Here is a 27,999-nt window from a genome sequence, read left to right as displayed (position 1 = left end):
TGTGTGTGTGCATTGATGATTTACCACCAGTCCCTGCCTCTCACCCCCTCCTCATCCTCTCTGGCATACAGGGAGAAAGATGGAAGGGAGGGGATGGGGATGAGCCGTAAAAAAGCAGGGACCCTGCACTGTCTGAGAGGAGCAGCAGGAAAAGCAGAGGGAGAGAAAATAGAGGAGGGAAAAGCAAGGAAGGAGAAGCAGGATCGCTCTGCATTGTATGGATCGCCTATTGGAACAAGGAGGGGCATGTAGAGGGAGGGACATCAGAGATTCCTATCAGTGAGCGGAAAGGAGAGAGAAACGCAGAGTGCGAGAGAGAAGAGCTGTGCATGTGTGAGGGTGCGTTGCATGTGTGTGTACGTGATGCGATTTGGACTCGCTGAACCTGTGCGACGGTGTCTCTGTCAGAAGGCTTCACAGGCAGTCGAGGAGCTGTGACTCGCCTCAGCGTCTCCACTTGTGCTTGGCGCCTGATGCGCTCACAGGACACTGGCTGCCCAGGAGACAGAGAGAGGGGCGTGATGGCCGGACGCGCCCTCGCTCGGTCATGCATTTCCCCAGAATTCCATCCATCTTCTCCTGGCTTCTGCTCCCGATCCCCTCCAGCCCTCATCGGTGTCCTTCCTGTGCGTCTCCGTGAGGCTGCTTGCTTTTTTGCCGCCGCGCTCTCTGAATGGATGCTGCTGTCAACACGCATGTGAGGTGTGCAATGAGAGCCCATGATTTGGACTGGACTGCATTCAGCTCTGGAGGTTACTGTGCCATGCTGCTTTAGGGTGATGCTAATGAATCTTTAAAGACTTCACCTTTTCACTTTACAGCTGCTCTCCAGCACATCCTTGATGACGTATGATGCAGGGCAGCTGTTATTCCGAATGAATCAAGATTTTTGAAGCGGTTGGACAGAGCAACATGTAAGCTGAGGGAGTGCTGCACATAAAATAAGGTCATGTAAATGATTACCATAAAGAATGAGGCATCAGACACCATAATGAAGATATTTTTGTCTCAGTGGCTGCATGCATGTGTTGTGGATACATTTTAATTGGGTGTTTTCTAGGAACAAAAGAGCTGCTTCCACTGTACTGACAGTGGTCCTGAAGGTTGTCAGGAAGGGTGGGTTTTGTTTTTGAATCACAGAGAAATGACAATTAGAGTGAGAGAAGAAATCCGTGACGGAAATTAAAATCCGAAACAAAGAAAGAGGGATTTGGGGGATGGATGAGCCCAAGAGTCTCTCTGCTGTTGTGTCTTCCGAGGAGAAACTTAATCTTCCTCCGTGTAAGTTTTTCGTCCTTGTCGTGTCGTCAGATTGTTTCACATCCGAACACGCTGGAAAAGCGTCAGTTGCTCATGTTGCTCTGTCTGGTTTCATTCATCTACTGTGTGTCTACTGAAGCCTGACCACATGAGCGGAGGCGGCGCCCTGCAGCAACGCACCACCTACCTCATTTCCCTCACCCTGGTCAAGGTAGAGGCTGTGGAAGAGAATGGAGATGAGGCCAAGAACAGCAACCAGGGGAAGGAGGTGGAGGCCAGACCAGGAGATGAGAGAGTGGAAGCTGAAGGTGGAGCTTCCACACGGACTGAAAATGGAGCTGGAGTGGTTTTAGGGGAACCACAAAGAGCTGAAGATGCTGTCATTGTGAAAGGGGGCACTGATGAACTCAAGGAAGGAGAGAGGAGATCCCTCAGCCCTCTGACAGATAAACTACCCTCAAATGTCCCCAGTAAAGTGGCTGAAAAGCCACCATGCAACCTCTCTATCCCCTTACCTGCTGAGAGAGTCACGATTCAGAAGACAAAGTCAGCAGACGTAGTCGAGAAGCCGTTTTCCAGCCCAGAGGCAAAGCAATGCAGGTCTCCATCTCTAACCACAACACCCCCTATGGAGGTGGCCGAGCCCAGCCGCACCCCAACCAGGACCAGCCTCCCTATCCGCCCTGCAGGACAGCGGCCCGTGAGCCTGCTCAAGTCTCACAGCAGCGTGGCCACCCGCGGCCGCGACTCCCGGGAGGGTAGAGAACGCAGCCCTACCTCAGCCCAGAGCCTCGATCGCAAGGACTGCCGCGTGACGACGCGCTCGCCAGGCCCCTGCAGGGCCTCCTGGGCCGAGGCGAGCAGGACCGAAGGATGGCGGGACCTGCAGGATGAGGCTCAAACTGGAATACAGCTGGAGATTGGAGGTGGCATGGCTGCAGTGATGAGAGACATCCCCAGAAAGGACAGGCTAAAGAGCGGCTCAACCTCCCTACCTGCACCTCCTACCCAGGCCCCCAAACCGGCTCGCAAAGGCAAAAGCCGCACGCTGGATAACAGTGACCTGAACAGCCTCTCTGAAGACCTGGGCCTGGCAAGAGAAGCTCAGCAAGGACAGCAGGGCCAAAGAGGCTCTGCTAAAGACAGAAAGATGCTCAAGTTCATCAGTGGCATTTTCACAAAGAGCAGCTCGGGGGCAGCGGGGTCATCCTCCACAGCGCCTCCCGTCTATATACAGAGAGACTCCAGTGAGGAGGAAGGTAGGAGGTCACAAACACATCATCACTGTCACCTCTTCAACTTCAAATCCATCCTTCAGACAGGGACTCCTGTATGCAGCCAAACATTTATCAGCCTAGCCCCTTCATCCGTGCACGGGCATCCATTAGAAATGATTTGGGTGGGGTGGGGTTGATCTTTTTAAAGAAGCCTGCACAGAATCTATCTGCAGGCTTTAACACTGTCACGTTTCCCCAAAGCCATGTGCATCTGCAAATTGATGATAGATGAAGTTCTTTGATCTGAGGATTGACAATAGAATCATCTTGGACAGTTTTAACCTAATTCCCCTCAGAGCGCGGGGCCAATTTCACATCGCTAGAGGGGTAATCTGCACGCACAAACACTGACACTAACACCCCCAACACACACACAGTTAAGCAGTGTTCCCAGCATGGCTTTAAGTCTCCTAATGAAGCCAAAAGGGAGAGGAGCTGGTGGTCGGATTGCGTCGCTCCATAAAGCTGGAATGATTAGAAAAGAGGAAAGACATAAGATGATATTCGTTCACCCACGTCAAAAAAGGGAAGTGAGGATTCACAGCGAATCAAGAACATCTCTAATCCTGTCTTTGATAGTCCACCCACTGCATGATCTGCCACTATAAGGAGCTTGATTTTTTTTATTTTTGCACCTTCTTTCTCACCCTCTTTGTCTCCGTCGGGTTGAATTTAAATTCATGTGTGAACCTCGCGTGTGCCTTTTCTAAGCTTCAGGATTGTTGGGTTGTGAGTTGAGTGGCTGCAGCGTACAACAGTGCATCTCTTTCACCAACATGTTTGCTCAAAGACGAAGCGAGTGTCGGCCTGTGGGAGCCAGCGAGCGAGGGAGTGTGTGTGTGTGTGTGTGTTTATGCATTCATTCACTCATTGTGTATTCACACTGTTACACATGCACACTGTGGATTCACTCAAACAGTCAGACCAGCCTTGCCGACCGTGCACACACACACACACACACACACATTCACACACATACTCAAGGCAGGAGGAAGTGTTGCCATGGCAACCGGCAGGACTGCTGCTTCTGCTGCTGCTGCTATAGAGCCTGATGAAACATAGGGTGGAGGAGGTGTGTGTGTGTGTGTGTGCGTGTGTGTGCATGTATGTGTCTGTGTGCAGTGACACATGCTTGAGAGACAAAATTTCCTAAAAACAGAATTAAGTTTTGGATGTCAGCTACAGGCTGCACACAAGGGATGTGAGGGATCACTCGTGATTGGTTTGGAGAGGGTACTGAGGATAATTGGCTTTACGTAGGCATGTGTGTGTCGAAGCAGCAGAAGGATCACATTGTCTGATCGTTTTTGGCACCAGCAGCAGGCCATAAAGAGAGCTTTGAGTCAGAAAGACAGACAAAGACATGCAAAGTCTGTGTGTGTGTGTGTGTGTGTGGTAGGAGTTGGCCTTTTTCTGAGGGAGCTGGCTGCAGCAACAGCTCGTGTGTAAGTGCCTTTTTTAATCGTGTGAAACACATCATCGCTGTGTGTGGTGTTAGACTTAGAACCAGGCCTGAGTTTAATCATCATCTGTTTTTGAAGGACACATCACACATTCACACTGAGGATAATGGGCAGTGTATCTATCAGGGTAGTCTGCCAAAACCTCCCGTTCTCCCGTTGTCTTCCTCTAGTTCCTTTCCTGCTTTGTATTTTCTGATAAATGCTTTTTCTTTATCAGAAAAACAAAAAACAAAAAAGGAGAACACAGGCAGCATGGCTCCTGAATCAAGACTAATGCCTACCGTTATAAAACCTGAAAAACCTTGTAGAGGCATTAGTGGTCCTTGAAGCTGAAGATTCAATGTTGTTTGAGAGGAAAGCCACTCTGCAGCAATCTTGGTTGCGAACCAAGATATTCTACAATCAACCCACAGCAAGAAGAAGTGTAAAACTTTTTTTAACCATGGAGATGGAGCCCTGTGCAGACAGCTTTGCAGCTGTGTGTACTGATCTCCATCAGCCACCACAGTCATCACTGTTTCAGCCTCCAGATCTTCATCTTCAATCTTATCGGACTATTTGAGGCTAACAAGACAAAGCTCATATCTATACAAAAATAGCCTAAGACTATGTACCTCCACCAAGGCTGAAAATGTCCTCCACACTGTGCATCAAGACAATATTTCCCAGTTGTTTTTCAATTTGTTGCATATATGTGTCCATAAAGTCCAAAAGTTAATAATTTCCAAGTTGGGCAAGACCCCGCCTCTAAAACTGTCGTCCAAAGGACTCCATAACTTTTCTCCTGCTAACAAAGAAAGAGTCATAACCACCTTGATGAGATGGAGATGTTAAACTTCTACAAAGCATGTGCAGGATTAATGGCATCACGGCTTCAGTCCAGAGTGCTACCTGTCAACTAAGCCTGCTTGACACCTGCTAAACATCAGAATTAATGCTGCTACCGTGAGCATGTTTATCCTGGCTTTAGCATTACAGTGCACTCAATCTGAGCTGCTACCATGTCAGCAGACTCTATTGTACACCTAACAAAAATATGAATCCAGTCTAACACGACAGTCGTTCAGTAAATCCTTTTTTATGAGGTGTTACTGCAGGACTGTCGTGTTTCACTCCTCTAATCTTTGTAAACACACTCTGTATCTGCATGTGAGTTTGCAGATATCTGTGAGCAATGTTTGGTCTTTTTTGGTTACTGTTTGTTGTCTGAGCCGTATAAACCAAACATGTTTGACTGGGTTTGGCTGCATGCAGGTAAACAATCCATGAGGAGAGTGGAGAGAAAAAAGAGCATTTTGAGCCAAGTACAATGCTGAAACCAGCATTTGACCTGTCTGCAGCCTGAAACAAACCCTTAGCTCTCTTCCCTTCCCTATAACCTCTGTGATCTCTGATAGGCTAAAAGTGAGATGACCATAAAAGGGCCACACTGATGTAATTATCTGAAACTTGGCCATGTTTAATACAAATCCACCATCGTAACAGTATGACAAAAAAAAAAAAAATACAGGAAAGCCTAGTAGGTTCCCTTTGATGTCTGCATTCATAGTAAAATTGTGAAATCACACGCAGTCTGTGAAACGGGAACTTTAGGGCAAACTATCAGATTTCGAAACATCTGCTGGTTACACCGGAAGCTGTGAAACATCAGCCGCTGCCCCCAGAGGATAGGTCATTAGGCAAGCACTGATGGGTTCCCAGACAGAGCACCTAAACTGGCCACTGATGCTTTTTATGTCTATGAATCAATTTTTCTGTCTGTCTTTCCCTCCAATGGCTCTGGAGCTGCAGCTGGGTTTCTGGGTGTTGGCATCGCATCATATCGGGTGTATGCCACCTCTTTTGCCCAATAGGAACGCTGGCACAGCTGTCTGCGACCGAACCACTGCAGACAACTGTGTGCCACAATCACAGACACAATTTCAAGCCAAGTTTGCAGCTAAAATTGGCCCCTGATGATTTTAGAATTAGTCGATTAGGTAAGTCGCTGAAGAGGAAAGGAACCCCAAATAACTTTTCATATTTATTTTATTTATCCAGTAATTCCTGCCATTTTATTTTATTTATATAAAGTGAAAACTGGATTTTTGGAATTTTGGGCTGTTGACCAAACAAACCAGACATTTATATGATCTTGGTCTCTTGACTCTCTATGACTTAGACAGATACATGCATAGATTATGAGTTTTAGTTTTAATGATAACCTTCCTTTAAATTTGAGAACTTTAAAACAAACTATTTAATATATGAATGTAGTCACTGTATCGTGTCCCACTGAACTTGGACTCAAAGCCTCGAAGATGGACAGACTTATAAAATATACACAAACTTTGCGCAGCAGGTCACATTATCTCTCAGTTAATACCATTAAAAATGCTCCATAAGGCAGAAGTTTGGTGTAGATTTCCAGTTCAGTGGCTTCACTTAGCAGACAGGTAGCAACTGCACACCGGTCATTTAAGATAGCCAGACCCCTAAGTTTAATCCAAACTGGTGATATACTAGAATTTAGGTATATCATGTTAAAACAAAAAGGCAGTTTTATTGCCTATAATAAGTCCAGATAATAACATTAGGTTAAAAAAAAAACCCCAAACAAGCCCTTTAAGGCACAAGGGGTTGAAGATAAGGAACACAGAAATCCACAAAAGACAAGCAGACAATCCAACAGTGACAGAGGGAGAGCGGAGATTATGTATAGACAGAAGGCTGATTGTAAAACGAGAGGCATGAGGGAATAAGGCACAAACAAACAATCATAAAGCAGATGAAAGGAACAAAAAGCAGGTAGTAAAACCAAAACAGGGCATAGGAGAGCACTGAAACACAAGGGCTGACACTAAACAAGGAAGACGGGGGAAAACAAGACAAAGACCTCTAAAAACTGAAACAGAAATCAGCTAAACAGACCAAAATGTTTTATTTATTTGTTTATTTTCATATCTGGCTGTAAACATGATTTTCTTCATGACCGTACAGTTAATACTGGTGGGGGCTCTGTGGGAACTAATTGGTTTTGCAGGCAGTTCATTAGAGGAATCACTGTTTTTTGGCACTCTTGTTTGTTTGTTGTTTACCTCTGGATGCTGCTGCTTGGTAGAAACTGTGCCAGCTGTCAGGCAGAAAAGCAGTTGAGTCACTGAAGTTATTCTATTTTGGTGATCATACTTTACTTTCTCTCATACGCCATTTATAGCTGTTTCACCTCCACATGTGTCCAGGTTATAATTTCATCACGAGTCAAATATAAATATATTTAGCTGTAATTTCTTTTAGTTCAAACCTAAAAAGGTGCCTGACATCTTTGAGCAGCAGCAAGTTGAACACTAAAGGTTTCCATCGCTCAGCGCACAGCTGCCCGTCATTTCCAGCACGGGGAGAGCAAAGTGGATAAAGAGCGGTGTGGCTCCACCTTGTTGGATCCCCCATCGTGACTGAAAGGTTATATTCATTAAGGCGACCTGCCAGGCCGCACGTGAGGCCAGTCACGCAGCAGCTGTGTGATTTATTGCCCTCCTGCAGGCTGTTAAGATGGCTGCCCTTTTTACTGTATGTAATCTAAATGATGTGTCACCGCCTCGCTGACTGTTTGTCCCTGTCTGTCTCTCTCTCTAGTAAATATTGCCAACAGCCAGGAGTGGACGCTGAGCAGATCCATCCCTGAGCTGAGACTGGTGAGAAAACCCCCTTCACTGCCAGAGCATTAGAAAAAGAGGAATCTATTACAGTAATTTATAGTTAATTATCTGTATTGGAGATGAGGCTAATGCAAAAAGATATATGTGTATATGTATATATATTTAATGAAAAATGAAACAATCATCAGTGAACCACTTTGAAGAGAAGACTTTTAGAAACAAAATATGTCACATCTTGTGTTCTGCTGTAAGATTCTTCTTCTGGTGTGTTAAACAGATACTAAAATTACACAGTTTTTGGTACAACATACCTCTAACCTAAATCTGAGATTTTAATTTGAGATGAGAGAGGATCCTCGGGATCCAGGACAAAGAGGGAAACAAAATAACAAAAAAGCTGCAAATTAAAATCCAAAAATTAGCAAAGACCAAAGGAAACAAAGCAGGAATCCAAAACAAGCACCAGGTAAACTGGAGGGATGGGTTAGCCAGCTAAAAGAGTTTAAAGTCCGATTTTTCAGTGTCATAAAAGTGGCTCTCTCTTTACCTGTTAGATCACCACGGTAACTGATGCTGAAGACATCACCTGATGTGCAACAGGTTCAGAGTTTTTGGTTAAAATCAGATGAAAAAAGTGTGAAATCGTTTCTCTGCTGCAGGAATCTCATTTATATATGTGACTTATTGAGCCGTACCATGCCAGCATCACCAAATGAATCCGTACTCAGTGTACTCAATGTACAGGTAATAAAAAAATGTTTCTTTGACACTGTTAGAATGAAAAGAAAAGCAGAGGCGGCACAGAACAAAAAGCAGTTACCAAAATAAAACAGGAAGTGGAAAACGCTTCGCTTGTCTCTGAACAAATAGACAAGTCAGGGGGAGGTAAGGGTAACAGATAACAGGAAGTTCAGAAACATAAGAAAGGAGAATAGATATCAAAGAAACCAAAACAGGAACCAAAAATACTGTACAAGAGTCAAGGACCGTGAAAAGCAGGTCAGCAGAGATCTGTTGGATATTACGAGCTTAAAAAGGTAAAGATGATTTTTTTTAAGTCCCGAGTTCTGTCTGCAGGAATGAATTTCCAAACTAGGCAGGACGTTTGTGCAGAGTAGAGGAAGTATTCAAATTCTTAAACTAAGTCAGGGGCGAGCGTAGGGTCAAACCTCAGTTTCCAATCATAATGTCATGCATGCAGTGCACTGTAATTAATATTAATGGAACATGTTGTTTCCACATTTGCAAACCTCAGTTCAATTGGATAAACATTACAATGTTACCTTCAGAAGCAGCCTAGTTAAGTGGATGACCTTTTGTAGTGTCTAAGAGTGAAACTAGTACTACTTTTTAGAGTGAAAAGTCAGAGAGTTCAATCTAATCGACCCGTTTAAGGGTGGAGCCTTTAGGCAAAGATACAGTCATTTAGGAAGTTAAAGAACCATTTGTGAAAAAGCAGATAAGATAAGAAACATTATTTCAGTCTGTTAATCACATAGAGGCAGTCCACCCAATCATCAAGCACTTAAAATATCATTATTCAGTACAGACACTGGGGAATCACCCTGCCAGTCTGCAGACCTGTACACAAAGCAAACTGGTAATAGAGTTGTTTTATATTAAAGTGTTTTAATTCAAACTGTACAAGCCCTCCTTTTAGTATGCAGACTTGTGTGCTACTGGAAAACACACAAAGCCTCCACGACTTGCATGAAAAACTACTTTTGTTTTTCCAGCTAACTTCACTTTTTGGTCTCTCGTTCTTCAACCTCTCTGTCCCCCCCCCCCCCCCCCCCTCTCTCTCCATCCTCCTCACTCAACTAGACACTAGAAAATGACAAAAATATAAGAGCAAGAGGGAGATGCACAATCGACAACAGTACAGCAGACTGTTTAGTTATGTGAAATCATCATCGATGAATGTGTGTAAAACAGAAGCTGCAGCGTTATAATTCTTGGTGAATTTAAATGTTGCAGTGAAAAAATGAGAGAAACTGTAACCTTAAACATAAACCATATCAGCTGTACTGTAAACAAACACTGAAGCCCAATTTGATCAGAATAGGAATAGAAACTTTTAACAAACTAAAATAATAATACACATCAGCTCCTTGGCTGGCAACTCGCAATATACCAGCCTGATTAGTGGATCAGAAGGTTAAAATGAGCTAATAATCTCTGGTAATTTAAGCTATATTAGTGAACGTGTTTGACACTCTTTAGAGAACTAATAAAAATAAGCAGACACAGTAATGTCCCCACATTATCAGAACAATTTGTACTTTGCTATATTTTAGTTAAAGTCTGTTTTAAATCTGCATCACTGAAATTAGCACTTGAGGACCTCTAAAAAGGGTCTAAATGTACCTGTGAATTAAGTAGAGGTACTCATATTGCACTGCAGTGATGCTAAATAACAATTAAAAAGCCTGGATTAAAATGTTCTGTGAGCATGGCAAATATTAAAAGTAGAAACACTCAAATAGCCAAACAAGCCCTCTGACTAACATCATGTTAATTTATTTTGTAACCGTTTTTGCTGATGAGTTCATTTAAACGGCATTTTACTGTTTTGGTCGGTATTTTTAACTGTAACTAATCATGTTTTTCATAATGGATGCTGATGCTCATTAGCTTCTCATTTGAGTCGCAAATTTTCAGACAATGGTGTGAAAATCTTCTCACAGTTTCCCACAGTCCAAAGTGAACAATGCCCTTTTTTGTTTAAACAACGGAAACTATTAAAGTAATGAAAAGGGAAGAGAACAAGTCCTCACAGCAGAAAAGCCGGAATCTTTAACAACGGGCATTTTAGCAAGAAAATAAGTATCAGAATAGCTGCTAATTGATTTTTCTGGTGGAAAATACTTGCTCATGTATATATTGGTAGTACTTTGGCTTTAATGGAAAATCTTAATTTTGTTCACCCCCTTTGAGTGTTAGTAGAAATGACATGACATGAAGTGTGTAACCTGAGCGGTGAAATCCGCATACTGACAGAAGCATGTCTTGCAACTCAGCAACCATCTGGGCAACAGCTCAGGGCCATGATTTTGAACCTCCCAAATAAATGAATGGGTAAAAATCCAAAACCTTTATTTCATTGGTCACTAAGGCCATAAACCCTGTACAGGATCACAAATCACAACAGAAAAAGACAGTCCAAAAAGCTCTGAAAATTTGTCCCAAAACTAGATTTACCCAAGAAAACAATGAGTACATTTACCTACATTCTCAGAGAGATACTAAGGTTGCCACCGCACACCTGTCTTCACTCTAGGCAGTACAACACAAAGTGGTTTTAACGATATTTTATTATATAATTATGACCACTGATTCATAGTCCTGCACCTAAAAATTCCCACCTTTATTTTCATATCCCTAAACATTTTGTCTGTCCGCTCTCATATAAACTGACTCAGGTCCATGTAAACAAAATTCCTGTTTTCCAATTTAAAAAAAATTCCCAGTTGAAGGCCAAAGGGGCTGTAATAGCGATTCATTTCCCTGCCGACACCAGACTCACAAGTTTGAGTCGTATGCTACATATTTTTCACACTTTAGCCAAAATTATCTGGTCACGTTTAATCATAAAAACTACTGGGTTTAGTTTAGAAAAAGATTAAATTAAATTGTATTTAAATAGTGCCAAATCACAGTACCAGTTGCCTCAAGTTGCTTTAGTTTTCCTAAAAAATGAGCAAGTACTCTGTGACAGTGGGAAGGAAAAACTCAGGAAGAAACCTCCGGCAAAATAAAACACTCAACACTTTTTGCATTGTTGGTTTTTTTGGTCGCCATGTTAAAAAAGTAGCTCTATTTTCTGACTAAAAAACAACTTGACTTGAGACTTTGCCAGTGAGCCCAGAAGTTCCGCCCACCTGCCATCCAGACCTTCGGTTTATGAGAGGCAGCCAATCAGAAGGAAGTTGGCTTGAAGCAGTTAAGGATTTAAAAAAAGGGAAAAATATAAAGTGAAACACGGTTAAATGAATAAATGCTGATCTCAAATTAACTAATGTTCAGTTATAGCCATTTTTATTTTTATTTTTATTGTTATTGTTATTGATTGTTCTCTTGTGTGTGTCTGGCTAAAAAAATGGAGCACATGAAATGTTATGTGCCACAAAGAGCTTTAGAACCATGTACAGAGCGGTTCCCAAGCTCTTTGAGTGCCAATACAGGTTGTTTCAGACACCAGATGAACTGAGGTGCTGCACCAAGCCCTCGTACTGAGCAGTGAATCGTACAAAGCCTCTCTAGTGAAATCCAAAAATACAAATATGGAGCTAAAAATGGGCATCATACTTTCCCCGTATATTTTTGAACACAGGACTTTTACCAGATTGTATTACAATGAAGCACTTTTATAGCACTTTCAGAATTATCTTCACCTACTCACTGCTGCACATTTCTATATGTGGATGACAAAGCAGTCTACAGGTGGAAAATACAGATTAAATAACAGACAGTGTAAACTGCCTAAAAGGAACCAAAGCTTATCCGATGGAGGAACTGAAAGTCTGTGTCTGATGCGTTTTAATTTAGTCTGAGAGTTATATTTGCTGCATGGTGCTGTAAATGTGCATGCAGGCTGAACCTGAATCAACTTGTGTGTGCTGCATTTCCTTCCTCCTTCTCTCAGGGTGTTCTGGGAAGTCTGAAAAGTGGCAAATCGGCACTGGTAAACAAATACATCACAGGCAGTTACTCCGCAGTCGAGAAACCTGATGGTAAGACACAAGCACATCCTATCTAAAAAGTGGCTTCTTGTGTGCGTGAGTTTTGTATCCCTAACCTCAGAAACCTGGTGCGTGATATGGCTTCATCCTCGGGGTGTCACTCTGCTGAATAACCTGTCTGTCACTGTCACTGTTCCTGACAGGTGGACGGTACAAAAAGGAAGTGCTGGTGGATGGTCAGAGTCATTTATTATTGATCAGAGAGGAGGCTGGACCACCTGATGCACAGGTGCTTCTTTGTGATGATGTGTATGTGTGTGTTTGTGTGTGTGAGTGTGACAGACCTGTAACACTGCACATTTCATCATCCATCAGTGCACAGTAAGATAACATCTGTCCATCTATCCTTTTCCTCCTGCAGTTCAGCAGCTGGGCTGATGCAGTCATTCTGGTCTTCAGCTTGGAGAATGAGGCCAGTTTCCAGGAGCTCTACCAGCTCTACAGCCAGCTCAGCGCCTTCCGCTCAGACATCCCAGTCATAGTGGTCGGCACACAAGGTAAACGCACAAATCAGTCATGTACCCTCAAATATTCAGAGCCCAAACCTTTATTAACTTAAGTTAAGTTAATCAGTCGGTCACATGACAGGAACTCAGTGCATTTAAGCTTAACTAATGAGAGACTGTAATATTCAGTGAGCAGCAGTTCAATTCAATTTAATTCAATTTTATTTATGCAGCGCCAAATCACAACAACAGTCGCCTCATGGGACTTTATATTCTAAGGTAGACCCCACAGTAATAAAGAGAAAAACCCAACAAACATGACCCCCTATGAGTAAGCAACAGTGGGAAGGAAAAACTCCCTTTTAACAGGAAGAAACCTCCGGCAGAACCAGGCTCAGGCAGGGGCGGGGCCATCTGCTGCAACTGGTTAGGGTGAGAGAGGGAAGACAGGATAGAAGACATGCTGTGGAAGAGAGCCAGAGATTAATAACAAGTACTATTCAATGCAGAGAGGTCTATTAACACATAGTGAATGAGTAACTGAAGGGATGCATCATGGGAATCCCCCAGCAGCCTACACCTATTGCAGCCTAACTAAGGGAGGATTCAGGGTCTCCTCCCTTAGCAGCTCTCTGGGTGTAAATGCCATGTTTTGCCAGAGTTCAGAGGAAAATTGTCACTGCTGCAAGCTGATAGGAACGCTGCAATAATTCAAATAACCACCCGATACAATCAAAATGTCCAAAAGAAGCTCGATAAATGCACAATCCGTCAAACCTTGAAGCAGCAGAGACCCCATTGGTTGCCAGTCCTATTAGTTAGGAACAGGAAATTGATGCTATAATGTACATGAGCTCACCAAAACTGGACAACAGACAGTCGTCACATGCTCTAATGAGACTGAAATTCTGCTTCAGCATTAAGATGGCACAGTAAGAATCTAGCACCTAGTTGAATCTATGCCATGAAGAATTAAGGATTACTGCCAAGATGTGCAACGTGTCCAGCGAGTTGCATTCATAGGAATGGGTTCCTAACATCCACAACAAAAGAAGATGCTTATGGGACAAGCAGGTGTTACAATGTTGATATTGTTTCTTTCTTTAGATAAAATCAGCAGCACCAACCCTCGCGTGATTGAAGATCAGAGAGCCAGACAGCTGTGTATTGACGTGCGTCACTCCCTCTTTTACGAGACCTGCGCCACCTACGGGTTCAACGTTGACCGAGTGTTTTCAGAGGGTGAGCTGACTCACATTTTATAAGTGATATCAGCATCAACAAAAGAACAGGCTTAAGGATGTGATTCACAAGGAAAATAAAATTTAAAAAATATCCACCCATTACTATTTACACACTGACATTTGAAACAGACTCAACTGTTTGAGTGTTTGTTTTTCAGCTGCTCAGAAGATTGTAGCTCAGAAGAAGCAGGCGGCACTGCAGGCCTGCAAGTCTCTGCCTAACTCACCCAGTCACTCGGGAGGCTCCACACCTGGATCAGCATCGTTCCCTGGACAGGTAACACGTCCTTTTTCGGTTTTACTGCTGGGTCACTCCCATAGGAGATACCCCATATTGCATTTGCAAATTTAATGGTTAATGAAACACAAACCACACTGATAGCCTTATCTTGATAATCCTGACATTTTCAAGCCTTTTTCTAAGTAACTACCTAACTTTTTGCATGTGATTGGTGGACTTTGTGTTACACATTTTGAAGAAACTGTGGCAGAAAAGTGGTAAATAAAATGAAACAGTTTTTTGTTTGGTAAGCAGAACAGATCCGTTTTCAAAACTTAGTGGTAGAAGATCTTATCTCACCACATAGAGCTTTTCACAAAAATGCTCAGCAGGTGTTGGGGGTAACTTCCTTTTGAAATAAATTTTTACTTGTTCACTTGTTTATATCGCTCAGTTATGTGATGATTTTTCTTCCTGACTAAAGAAACCATTCTTTAATGGGGTCGTTTTAGACTGAGCGCTAGTTTCTCCTTAATATCCAACGATGGTCTACCCGGTTTGGAGAATTTAATGTTCACCATCACCATCACAGGGTAGCAACATGTCAATCACTGTGGCTAGGCCTGAAGGTATATCATGCATCTTCTGCAAAATTACGTTTTGCACAAACGAAGGTTTATTTATCTATTTATTTATAATAAGATTGGCATTAATGCACCAGCCAGGAGTCGTGTATAATAAAAGCTTTCTGTTGTGGGACCAAAACTAACTAAACACACTTCCTAATTTTGTTGGTTTGTGAAACAGCCACAAACCAACCAACTAATGAAGTGGCACCTTTTCCCCCCCACCTTCAGATATCCTGTTGGTCAGGCACCATGTCTTAACAATACCAGTTTCTATAATGATGACCTTTATTATTACACATTAAAAGGACCTAGTACTATATTCCTACTTTATTATACTTTAAGGTTTAGAGCATGATGTCAAATGTCTTTGGACTGACAATAATCTAATTTATGTTTTTACTCTAAAATATGAAAAAGCTCGCTTCATAACTGAGGCATCTTGTGCTTTTGACTTCACATAGACGCGGAAGAAACTATAATGTAAAAGTGTATAAATATATATTTAACTGAAAACTTACATCTATTAGATATTATTATTTGATCATTAATAATATTGATATTAATGCCATAATGTGTAAATTATTGTGTGCACTGTAACAGGTATGTCTCACAGCACAGTGTTTAAAACCAGGCTGGCTAAACTGTGAGATCCTTAAATTTATGTGGATAAAACAGAGCGCTGTAACGTGCTGTAACCATTTCCTGGTAAGAAATAAGTGAAAATGAAAGTATTCAAACAAATACACATAAAACCTAAACTCAAGTTAAGAACAATATGTAAACATATACCGTACAAAATATTCTGTGTACTGTGGAGGCTTGACTTTGCCATTTAAAAAAATATTTTCTGTCAGAATTTGCTGTTATTGCATAAAAATTTCTAGTTAGTTTCTCAGAAGTATGATTTTTTTTTCATTGTTGGAAAAAAGCACAACACAGTTTGCTGTGAGATATACATTTATATATTCTACATTCTTCTTCTACATGAGTTTTTTCACCAACTACAGATGTTTCAGATGAAAATGTGGATATTAAGTAAACCCAGTGAGTTAATAGTGCAATATATCCCTCTGAAAAGCAGACGTAAATTAAATTGCAATACCTGAAATAACGGTAGTGATTGCTTGCCACCACACACTCAAAAAATATTTATCCCAAATTGTGGATTTTAAATAATTTGATTACATATAAAATGTTCAAAGTAAAATATCAAATTTAACAGAATCTGGTCAAATGAAATTTACGTGATTGTTTTACATTCATATCATCTAAGCTTATTTTCTACAATGATTAATTATTTGAATGAATAAACCTTTGATTTTTTTATATTTAGTTGAAATTTAATCACATTATTTTGCTTCATGTTTATCAGGGACAAAACATGTTTTTGAGTGGATATTCTATCATGTATTTTCTACTTCAGATAATTATTTGTCCGGATTCAATTATTGATTCAAGTATTTCTTGGCCCTCGTTGCTGATTACATCTTCTTTAAATTCACAAAACAAAAAGCTCAGCATGTTGAGCACATTTAAAGAACTGTAGAAAGAGAGCAGCGACTATGACTGTCAGGTGTGACGCCTTCTCGGTAGTTATTAGTCGACTGTTTGAGTAAACACAATCTTCTTTCGGTCTAGACAGATATTACATTATTATTATTGTACTTTATTGAGCCCCGTGGGGAAATTGCTCTCTGCATTTAACCCATTCACTCATATTACATAAGACATGATAAATATAGGACACTGATGAAAGTGTTCTGCTGTTGCTATGCTGATGCTGTCTTCAAAATTAAAGCACTCTTTCACCGTTCTTCTAATGCCAGCTGATCATGTTTTAAGCTGTGCTAGCAGAAAGACTCTGGGGATGTAAGTCAGCAGCACACCAAATGCATTGCAAGGAAATTTGGCACACATATTTATTTACTTACTTACCGTCAGACTGGATCAAAATAACTTTAGTGATTACTTAATCAGCAAATATTCTTTATGTTAAAGGACGTCCATTGAATACATCACATTTTGCTCAAAGACAAATCCAAAATTTATTTTTCATGAGTAATAACAAAATGTTGCTTATACTGCTGTTGGACTGGTGCCATTTTGTTTTCTGTAGCCAGAAGTGACCATATTTAGATAAAAGGGTGACGTACGCATGTTGCATAGATAAAATGTACAGGTGCAATGCACAGAAAAGACACCAATTAGAGCTAAAAGGCAAATAAAGCATACATGCTCCAAAAGGCACCGGTATTACAGGTGGAGAGGTTAGTCAAAGCAGCCACGCCCCTAACTCCAGAATCCAAGACCAGACCCCAAACTGTCCTTTGTCAGACTGTAAGTACGTTACACAATGATACAAGTATGGATACTTTAACATGAGAGTCAATGGAGGTTGACTCTCATCCAGAGTCACCTTCTAGTGGCCATTAGGGGAACTGCAGTTTTTGTACACTGGGGTCATTTTTCCTCTTAGAGCAGGTTTGCGGGAAAATAGTCACCTCTGGCGAGCAACATACAGTAATAAATCATGTTGCTGTTTTTTGGAATCATAACTCCTTTTTCTCATTTTTGAATATGTTGTTTCATGATGACCTGCAGCAGTAGTGACACTTGAGCAGTTTCAGGTTATGTGACATGTAAGTGAACTTTCACTGATCGTGTGAGCAGGTGGAAGTGAGCATTAACCTCAAGGCTTCGTATATTTGTAGCGCAAATATAATCAAAAGAGGATTAAATATATTGTATATTTAAAAAATACATTTTGAAAACTTATGTAGCTTTAAGCAGTGGTGTGAAGCGATACATTTACTCAGGTACATAAGTCTAAATGTTAGATATTTGTTTTGTTTTTTGTGATATTCAGAGGGAAATATTGGATTACTTTGAAAACAATCATGAATCGGGGGAGACAGAGACAGGAAGTACATGTGAACTTCAAAGTAAAATAGAAAATAATCATAAAACAGACATGAATGCTAACATTTAACAAATTGTTGCTGGTGGACCAAAGCATTATCCCTGGAAATATCCCAGTGACTATAAAAATAAAACCTAAACTCCAAATATTATGCGTTTATATTTATCTCAGAAATATAATCTTCATCTATTACTGGCATCAAGGCACTGATGTTAAAAATGAGCCCACCCTGTAGAGTACAGTACATCGGACACGACTTCCAACTGTTACTATTTTCCTGTTTTTATTTAGAACATATGATTTAATCGTGATATTTAAAATGTAAATGACATTCAAAGGATCATCTAAGGTTGTGTACACCAACGCTTGTGTCGTGTTTGATTACTTTAGCTTAGTCAATGAAAACACAGCCCGCCCTGTTCTTCATCCATCAGTTTCCATCAATCACACCGATCGACTGAAGACTTCACGTTGTCACTCATCATCACCTTTTTGTGACTCTGTTTCATCTTTCACCCCATCCTCACTCTCTCCATCTCTTCTCATTCCCATTCCCATCCTGCATCCTGACCTCCTGACCTCCTCCACCTCCTCCTCCAATTCCTCCTCCTCTCAGGCCAGTAATGGCCCCAGTATCGGCTACGCCTACTCCCTCCCCTCCACCCCTGTGGTGAGCCACAGAGAGCTGCGAGTTGCACAGGGAGACGGGGGAGGCAGCGTCAACGCTCGCTCGCTGAAGAGCATCCCCAGACGCCCCTCGCTCTTCAAGGTCAGTCACCTCCAACTGCTCGTGTCTCACACCTTTTAGTCTCCTTCATCTCATTCTCATTTCACTCCATTCGGCCCCCTCTGACTCTCCTCGCTTAAATCGTCTCCTCTTCTTTTTTAACACTTTAAATTCTGTTGGATTCGTTGCAGAACCGGGACACAGACAAAAAAGGTGGCGACGCTAAAGGCGACCTGAGCAGCCTGCGGGGCGTTCCGATCAAACAGGTTTGGTTTCCGTTACAAGCAAAAATAAGCCGAATATCCAGTGATGGGGGTATTTACACGCTGCAGTTATAACAATAACACGAGCCAATTCCCTTGTCGGAAATAAGATGGGAACAGAAATACATTTGTCTATTTATTTTGTCTTACATAAGCAGCACAGAAGTCTGTTGTTTCATCCTTTTCAACCTTTCTCAAGGGTGTTCTATTAATACAAGAGCTCTCAGCTATTGCTGTCGAACTCTTTCTGGTACACTTTGAAGGGGCGGCTCTAAATTTAGGCAGATTCAGACTGTGGTTTGCTGTGACTGATGCGACCCCCGGTTGATGCTTTTGACAGGGCATCCTGTGGAAGAGGAGTGGGAGCTCTCTGAATAAGGAGTGGAAGAAGAAATATGTCACCCTGTCCAACAATGGCACGCTGTCTTATCACTCCAGCTCCAGTGTAAGAAAACACCACAACACCGATCAATGCGACAGTAAACGAGCAGGGGGGAGAGAAGATCTGCAGCTTTTCACATTTAAAGGGACCGGTTATGCTTTTAGATTGTTTTTGTTATTGGTTTTTGAAAGAAAGACCCATTCTTATTTGTTACATCTACAGAAATTTAGGTATTCTAGCAGAATTCATGAGATGTGATGCTATTTGCATCATATTTTAATTCAGTTGTTTAAATCAGGGCCTTTTGAGAAAAAAAAACCCCCATGACTGACTTAAAGACTGTTTTGGAAAACATTACAGATCACTAAGATGATTAAAAACATGCAACATCTTGTCCTCTTCAGGACTACACGCAGAATACCCATGGAAAGGAAATCGATCTGCTGCGTGTGACTGTTAAAGTTCCCGGGAAACGTCCTCCAAGAGCAGTCGCACCGACAGGCCCCTCGCCCGCCCCCCCTGGAGCTGTACCTGGAGTCAACGGGCTGAGTAAAGAGCTGCCAGCCGCTGATAGCACCAGTACAGGTACGTCTTCTTTAGGAGGATAAATAGACCATACTTTGAAGACTGTATATAAAAGATGGACATGTCTTCTTATCTTTTTGATAAATCCACTTATTTAGAGTAGATCTGACCAAGAAATCGAGGATTGTTGTGTTTACTTTCTCCTGAAACACACCCTCCTTTATCATGCGTTTTAACTCTTAACTGTTACCATAATATTATAAAATGCTAGTTTTGTCATGGCCTTTGATACAATCTGCTTTTTGCACCTAGAGGAGTCGCCCTCTGCTGGCTATTAAAAAGATTGCAGGTTCTAGTTTTATCTTCCTTCCATATGTTTGTTCCTGGAATTTTATACTTGAAAATAAAGCTTTAGATAACAATAAATTTACATTTCTTAGCCTGAAAGATCATAAAAACATGGCCTATTGTACATAAACACTTCACTTTCTCTCTCTTCATCAGTTCCTCAGTTGTGTCCAGCTACCCTCTCTGTCGTTGCCGATGACCGGTCTGGCGGTTTGTCCCCTCAAGGAGGTGAGCGAGGACTTCAGCGCTGCCCCTCCTCATTGTCCACCAAAGCACAAAGTGTCGGTACGTACCGCAGGGAATGAAACCTTTCAGCCACCATCGCCGGCTCAGACACTCTGGGTGCAGCCTCAGCTCCGCTGCGACTGAAAACAATTCTGTCATGTATGTTTTGTTATGTTTGCGCCAAATGTCAGATGCCCTGGAAGCGACAGCCGGTTCGTTTGGTGGAAAAGATCCCAGCCAATCATCTCCCATGAGCGACAGGAAGAAGAACAGGAGGAAGAAGAGCATGAATCAGAAAGGGGATGCAGCCGTCGGGCAAGCCGAAGGTAACATCATCATTCCACAAGGCGCGACTACTGATGCTAACAGTTTAAGTTAAATAAGAAATTGGGTTTTCTATTTGCTTTATATATACAGAAACAATTTTACTCAAAATAATAACTAAATAAAATCTTTATTCTTTAGTTCTGAGAGATTTTTATATTCTTTACTTTCTACTAAGACACACTTGCTTATATTCTGACTTTTCTTGTTTTCCCGTTCTTTCTCTTCTGTGTGGATAAAGATTAATAAACGTGCTTGTCTTTCTCTGAATATTTCGTATCTGCCTTTTTTTCCTAACACTTGCACTCCTCTTTCTCTTCTCTTGCTTATCTCTCGCTCTGCAGCCAAACGCAAAATGTGGAAATTAAAGAGCTTTGGTAGCTTGAGAAACATTAATAAGACAGGTAACAAGTGAGGGTGATGGTGCTGACACAGCTTGTGCTCTCTGACTGTTTTCCTTCCCTGTGTGCCTGACATCCATAATCTACACCCCATTGTTTGTTTGAATTACCCTCAGCGTGAATAACCCAAAGATTTTTCTGTCCTCATGTCTCAATCTAAACCACTTTTTTGTTTTGTTTTGCTTTTCATTCATTTTTCCTCCACCGACTGAAAGTTCAATGGATTCATTCTCTCGGTTTGTCGAATGCAGCAAATCTCATGTCATGTTTCTCCGGCTTCACCCTCTCTTCGCAGAGGAAGAGAATGCCGACTTCATCATAGTGTCGTTTACTGGGCAGACGTGGCACTTTGAGGCTCCGAGCATGGACGAGAGGGACTCGTGGGTCACAGCTATAGAGAGCCAAATCCTGGCAAGTCTTGGTTCCTGTGAGAGTGGCAGAAACAAGGTAAACATGTACAGAAAACACATTTCAGAAATGGATTCTGTACTTATTCTCACCATTTTTCCACCTAAACTAAAATGATTTTGCTGTCTAAAAACATCATTTCTTGGAGGCTTAAAGAGAAGAATATTGCGGCAAAAATAGAATCCACAAGCTGTTCCCTGCTCTTGAACTTTTCCTTTGGATATCTGCGTGAAGGTTTGATTGACTGATCACAGCAAGACAGAATGAAAGTGCAGTGTGGGGGCAGAGAGCAGAGCAGGAAAAGAAAGCTATGCCAGGAAGAATACAGGTCAAATTTTAAAAACACTTGAGTCAAAATCTGATGGTGCTTGAGTCTCTGCTGTCACCGATCCCAGTCATAGCCGATCAAATCACACCCGCACAGTCTCACACCTCTTTTCCAATAAAGAAGACACATTTTTTAGAGGCGCTATATATTTGCAACCTAAAAGAAATTCACCAGAAATCCAGCCCACGAGTTATGTGCAGGGTGATTTCCCTGGAAATTAACCAAACTTCCCTGAACTATAGCCTTATGAATCTTTTGGTTCTCAAATCTGTTAAAATTTAGGTTGGTTCTTAAAAGGCAGGTGGGTGGGAAACGAGCATTTACCGCGCAGATTACTTAAAGGTTTTGAAAGATAAGGTTCATGGATGAATTTTTGCAGGTAAATTACTTCAAATGGAAGCGCTCTTAAGTGAAGAACATGCAAACCTACAGTAGTCTATATGCATCACAATCTTAATTTAATTGTTGGAGTGAAACCTTAATGGGAAAAGTATGTCTAAAAGATTTATTTGTTTTTGTTTTTGTTTTTTAAATAAATTACATATTACAATGTTTCTAAAATCATCCACTCTTTCTGTGACACCACAGAATACGTCTCGTACAACTGCTCTCCTGTTTTGTTTAAAATATAATCATAACATTTTAATACTGCAAGTAGGGAAGAGAAGCAGGGAACTATATAAACCCAGGAGAATGATGCACTAAACAGGAGGGGGAAAATAGCACTGATTTAAACAGATGTCCTTAACTCTTACCCTCATAAAGACAAACTCTGACAGCCTCCTCTGTGCCCTTAATTACTACATATATGACACCTAAGTATATATCAATAAAGATTCACTTTACAATTAGTTGTAAAATCCTGCAGTTGCAAAAAAAGAAGAAGAAGCTGTATAGTTTGATCTTTGACCTCAGTAAAACTTTCCTGATGACTTCATGGGCTCAGCTGATAGCTTCAAGTTGTGGTAAATTATGGTCTTCATTAGGGGAAATTAGCAGAGTATATTTAATGTTGGCGTCTAAGTGACATGACTGATTATTCTGTAAACTACAAGAACGTCTGTTTGGTCCATGTGGCTATCTCTATCTTTAAAACATCCTCATGTTGTGCTGCAGTTATTTTGGCATCTTTACAAAGCCTTGCATGATTGGACGGTTAGCTATGAGTTGTTTGTGCCAAAGCAGAATTTCTAAGTGAAAACATTTACTCACTCCAAATTAAGGCTCTCAAATAAAATGTCAGAAAGTAAATGTTATTAACTTTAAAAAATAGTTCAATTTAAAATGTCTTTGTTTTGCAGTTTTAATGCCACGTGGTGTCATCATCTGCTCTAATCAATGCGTGTTACTATTCATTGTGTTTACTGAGGTAGCGGTTGGATTTTAAGCACCACTTGTTTATGAAACAGAAACACTTGTGTGGATATGAATAAATGATGCAAATGGGTGTTTGTGCAGGCGCGGAGGAGCAGTCAGAGCGAGGCCGTAGCGCTCCAGGCCATCCGAAATGCCAAAGGCAACAGTCAGTGTGTGGACTGCGAAGCACCGAGTGAGTTCCTAAACGTTGGCACGTTTCCCGCCAGCTGCACATTTACTCTGGAGCATAATTCACACCATGCACAGACTGTGGTGGTGCAGCCATTGGCTCATGGTTTTTTCTTGCTAAGCAGTCTCTCTTCTCCCATCCTGCAGATCCCACTTGGGCCAGTCTCAATCTGGGTGCGCTGATCTGCATCGAGTGCTCAGGGATCCACCGAAACCTGGGGACTCACCTGTCCCGTGTGCGCTCGCTGGACCTGGACGACTGGCCGGGAGAGCTCACACAGGTGCTGGCTGCCATCGGAAACCACATGGCCAACAGCATCTGGGAGAGCTGCACCCAAGGACGGACCAAACCCACACCGAGTGCGACACGGTGGGTGGAGCCAGATCACAGCACACGTCAAAAACTGCTGTAAACTCCTGTACACCCTATACAAGTTTTAAGCAGATAAAATAATAACGGATTGGATTTATATAGCGCTTTACAATGCCACTATTCATTCACTCTCACAAGCTACGGTTGTAGCCACAGCTGCCCTGGGGCAGACTGACAGAAGCGAGGCTGCCATATCGCGCCATCGGCCCCTCTGGCCAACACCAGTAGGCAGTAGGGTAAAGTGTCTTGCCCAAGGACACAACGACCAGGACAGAGAGCCCGGGGATCAAACCGGCGACCTTCTGGTTACAGATACGCTTCCCAACCCCCTGAGCCACGGTCGCACATTAAAAATGTACAGAATCATTTTAATAAATTAGAATAATAACGAAGTCTAAAATAATATTAAATATGTTATTTAAGCAGATTTGTACACAAATGATTACATTTGTGTTTAGAGCTACTAAATGAGATTTAAATTATGAATAAAACTCATTGATGTCCATTATTAGGTTTATTAGTAGGTTTAAAAAAAAGGTTCATCAGTCAAAATCAAAATTGATTCATTGTCACAGAAGGGCTAAAAGTAAATACATTAATGAGTAATATTATTTAATTTACCCTAGTTACAGCCATTTAATTATATTGTTGTATGTTATATTATAATGTTGTCAGGTTTCCATCACAGTGTGATCAAAAAGATTTCATTTGGACAACGATCCAACGATCTTCTTCAGGCCCTTTCACTGAAAGCTAAAAGCCAGCCTCTCCCTTAAAACTTGCAAGCGCAAATTTACGAGCCACAAAAAGTCTACAAATGGACACGAGTAGTTAGTGCAGGACTTCTAACAGGAGTACTGGAAGTGCACCAGGAGACAGCTTTGAAGGGGAGATCAGACAAATTTTAATCCTTTTTTTTTGCATTTTATTTTTTGTTTGTTTTTATGGCCGGAGTTGCAGAACTTTTTTGCACTCGTGATTAAACATATATGAAATGCTTAAACTGCATCTGCTCATATCTAATGTACATTTATTTAAATAGTTAAATATGGAGTCAAAAGTGATGCAGAGAAGTTGTCGGTGGTTTCGTGTGCTTGTGGGAAAAATCAAATCCCAGACCCAAGAAATAAACTAACAGAAAGCAGGTAAAAATCTGATCGCTCAATATCCAATGTGTACAAACGTGAACAAATAACACCCATGGTGGAATTTCTAAAAACCTGCAGATATGTCAAGTTTTAAATGTAAGCAAAGTTCTGATTCGCTTACACTGCAGTGCTTCTAAGAGTGTCTAATCTTACATGTGTGTGTCTCCTTTGTATTGTTTCTGTTTTTCTAGAGAGGAGCGAGAGTCATGGATCCGTGCCAAGTATGAACAGCGAGCCTTTGTGGCGCCTCTTGTGCCAGCCTCAGGGGCGCAGCTTCCAGAGGATGGTGTGCCGGTGTGGCTGCTATCTGCAGTGACCGACAGAGATCTGCCCAGGCTGCTGCTCCTTCTGGCCCACAGCACTAAAGAACAAATCAACGCTCCGCCGGCCGGCTCGCCTTCGCTGCCGCGCACGGCTCTGCACGCTGCCTGCCAGCTGGGAGATGTGGTCATGACACAGCTGCTCATCTGGGTGCGTATCTTCTTTGTGTTCACACTCATTCATATCGGTTTCATATTTCCTCAGGCCCAATGACGAGTGTAGAACAACACGACTAGTTCATTAGTCCTGTAAATCACAGTAAAAGAAATAAGGGTGGAATAAACTACTTCAAAAACTGACCGGTAGAAGTGTGCATGCATGCACACCATGATCGTGTAAATGCTTAGTGATGGACTCTTCTGTGCTTTCGAAACTGTGAATGCCTCTGCAGACACGTACCCTTGCCATTCTGTGATGAGTGTTACTCTCTGTGGAGTCATATTGGCAGCTGCGTGTCAGCATCTGCACCAGTTTATACCCTTATCAGATGTGCCTTTGGAGTTTTTCTCAGGTGCTTACAACATTTCAAAAACATGCTGCCCTCTTAATATTAAATTGTTTGTTCTTGTTTGTCATTATTAGCTTTTATAACGACATTAAAAAAGCTGCTGTACTTTGCACAGTGTGGTTAGAAGCCTGCACTCCTGCAGACTCCGTGTTTGAGGGCTTTATAATAAGCACTCAGTGTACCAGACTCTCCACAAAACCCCAGAGTCGACGTCTATAGTGAAGGGTGTAGGAGCTGTAACTAGGCCAATAGATATCTGTCATCAAATATCTGACCAGACATGTGGCATAGATAAGATTACAATCAAATGCAGGAGATATTCATCACTTTACAATAGTGTTTGGTAATGAAATCACATCCTGTGTGAACAGCTGACCCAAAAACTTCAATCAAAAAGAAAAAACTATGTGCGTGTAATTTCAGCCAAGCATTAGTGATGTTAAAACTGCAATTCTATCCAATTTAATGTAAAAGAACTGAAGCTGAAGAACACTGTCTCATTGCTAATCGCAGTATTGCCAGCTGGCCTCTTCACTGAATGTGCTGACTTCAGTAACCTTCAAAAGAAATGATGACAGGCTGTTTTTAGTGCACCTGGACTCTGTGCTGGGATCTCCACAGTGTTCAGGTGGTATTTAATAAATGTGCTCTACCCCTGGAGTTCTTCTGTAATGGAATAATTTTCCCTTACTAGACTGAGTCTGTGTTAACAGACACTCAGCGCACGTTAAAACGAGTAAAGCAGTTTGAATAACAAATTAGTTTAAGAAAAACTAAATGTTGGTCCTGAGATCTGATGACCTGTCATCATAGACAACACTGAACGTCAGGGAAGCAAGTTCTGAAAAATCAGTAATAAATCAAATTATGATTATGCTGGTTAGACTTATTTATTACCTTAACTCTATATACTGTCTATGCAAATCAAAGAAAATCTGTCCAACAGTAATAGAAGAGGAGCAGCACATAATTTTTCAGCTGTATGCTCCACTTCACTTCAAACTGTTCAATCATCTAATCAATATCTAATCAATAAACAGGCTTAAATATCATGTTCTGTCCTTTGCCTCTTCCCTGCAGTATGGAATCGATGTGAAAGCGAAAGATAACCAAGGCCAGACGGCCATGATGCTGGCCACGAAAAAAGGGAGCAAAAGCTGCATCGATATTTTGCTCCAGCACGGCTGCCCCAACGAGACGTCGCCCACCGCTGCCACGCCCATCCTCAGTCGCCGCTCCAGCACCGCCAGCCTGGGTCGGACCAGCTCCAGGAAACGGTAGCGTGGACTGAAAACGCTGCCACAGAAAACATTTTTAATGTGTGGAAACGGGCAGAGCTGATCGTGGAGAGGGGTGTAGTATAAAGAAATGACAGCACTGGATATCATTAGTATAACGGATGAAAAACATTGTTTCTGAAGACTGAACAACATATCAAACCACTTAAAAAGCAATATTCATTCAATTTGTTGATTGCAGGCATATTGCTGAGTTATTGTGCCGTTGACCTCATTTCAAAATGACTCAAGTAGACCTGTAGCGGACTGCTTCTGTTTCACTTCCTCTGCAAGAAGTGCAATAATTCAGCTACGATGATGAAAAGCAACAAATTTTAGCGCAGATGACTCAACTCAGTGCATCCAGAGGGTGATGCTTTTATTCAGACCTGCTGTGACTGGACCAAAACTGCTACTTTTTTTTCTTCCTTGGCTTAAACCAACAATATGTCATGGTGTTAGTTATGTGAGCCTGTCAGTTCGATTGTATAAACTGTTTTCCAGCAACGAATCAGCTGAGATTATTCTACTTAGACTAGAAAAATGAATGGTTTGGAGTATGACCTATGTCAGTGTTAGGACCACAGGTCCGAGATATGACGTTTTATTCTACTATAAATGTATCTAGACTACATGCTTAATGTTAAACTCTGTAACGAAGACACAACTGAAAAAACCAGACTGCATTTTGTAGTGATTTCTTACTGGTAGTTCTAAAAGCTTGTTTTGTTTTGTTTTCCATTGTCTTTTATAATTTCTTATTCTCTCACATAAAGCAGTAAGCGGATGGTTTTACAAGTATGTAAACATGTGGATAAAGTTTTATTTGGGATATCGAGAGCGAATACGTGAAGACTGCGACATAATTCACATTCATCTTACTGTTGTGTAGGTCGATCCCATGAGTTTACAGTGAAGCGGCCGAAGGTGAGTCATGTGAGTCCCTCATGAGCTAAAACAAATGGTTACCAGAATAAAGTAATAAACTTTTTTTTAAATAAGCATTAAAAAAAATGTTGTTTTTATTGTCTTTGTGTGTGGGCCTATCTGCTGCACA

At 41.6% G+C, this 27,999-nt stretch overlaps 1 protein-coding gene across 4 annotated transcripts; it reads left to right on the top strand.

The window, feature by feature from the left end:
* agap2 (ArfGAP with GTPase domain, ankyrin repeat and PH domain 2) lies at positions 1-27,956 on the top strand. 4 transcript variants are annotated; one of them, XM_085259656.1, is made up of 20 exons: positions 1-1,281; positions 1,400-2,519; positions 7,616-7,674; positions 12,284-12,371; positions 12,524-12,609; positions 12,742-12,877; positions 13,934-14,068; positions 14,229-14,347; positions 18,456-18,608; positions 18,758-18,832; positions 19,170-19,274; positions 19,616-19,796; positions 20,241-20,369; positions 20,501-20,635; positions 20,978-21,037; positions 21,330-21,481; positions 23,229-23,319; positions 23,463-23,685; positions 25,028-25,307; positions 26,746-27,956. In XM_085259656.1, exons 1-20 carry the CDS (start codon positions 1,222-1,224, stop codon positions 26,944-26,946), a joined length of 3,588 nt encoding a protein of 1,195 aa, XP_085115782.1. In that variant the 5' UTR covers positions 1-1,221; the 3' UTR covers positions 26,947-27,956. The 4 variants fall into 4 exon arrangements, with proteins under 4 accessions (XP_085115782.1, XP_085115779.1, XP_085115781.1 ...); XM_085259653.1 differs by having other exon boundaries at positions 1,258-2,519; XM_085259655.1 differs by lacking the exon at positions 18,456-18,608 and having other exon boundaries at positions 1,258-2,519.
* Positions 27,957-27,999: the final 43 nt, after the last annotated feature.

This window comes from Mchenga conophoros, linkage group LG20 (genome assembly GCF_057382185.1).
Source record: "Mchenga conophoros isolate Kocher_MC1m ecotype Shallow Benthic linkage group LG20, M_conophoros_male_GT1.1, whole genome shotgun sequence".
NCBI classification, from domain to species: domain Eukaryota; kingdom Metazoa; phylum Chordata; class Actinopteri; order Cichliformes; family Cichlidae; genus Mchenga; species Mchenga conophoros.
Note: the sequence above shows the minus strand (reverse complement) of the source record. Positions and strands in the feature narration are given on the sequence as shown.

Coding starts and splice junctions, on each gene's coding strand:
- agap2 (XM_085259656.1), top strand. CDS start 1,222: ATGAGCCCAAGAGTCTCTCTGCTGTTGTGTCTTCCGAGGAGAAACTTA. Junction 12,878..13,933: donor CATAGTGGTCGGCACACAAG/GTAAACGCACAA, acceptor TTCTTTCTTTAG/ATAAAATCAGCAGCACCAAC. Junction 23,686..25,027: donor CCCACACCGAGTGCGACACG/GTGGGTGGAGCC, acceptor CTGTTTTTCTAG/AGAGGAGCGAGAGTCATGGA.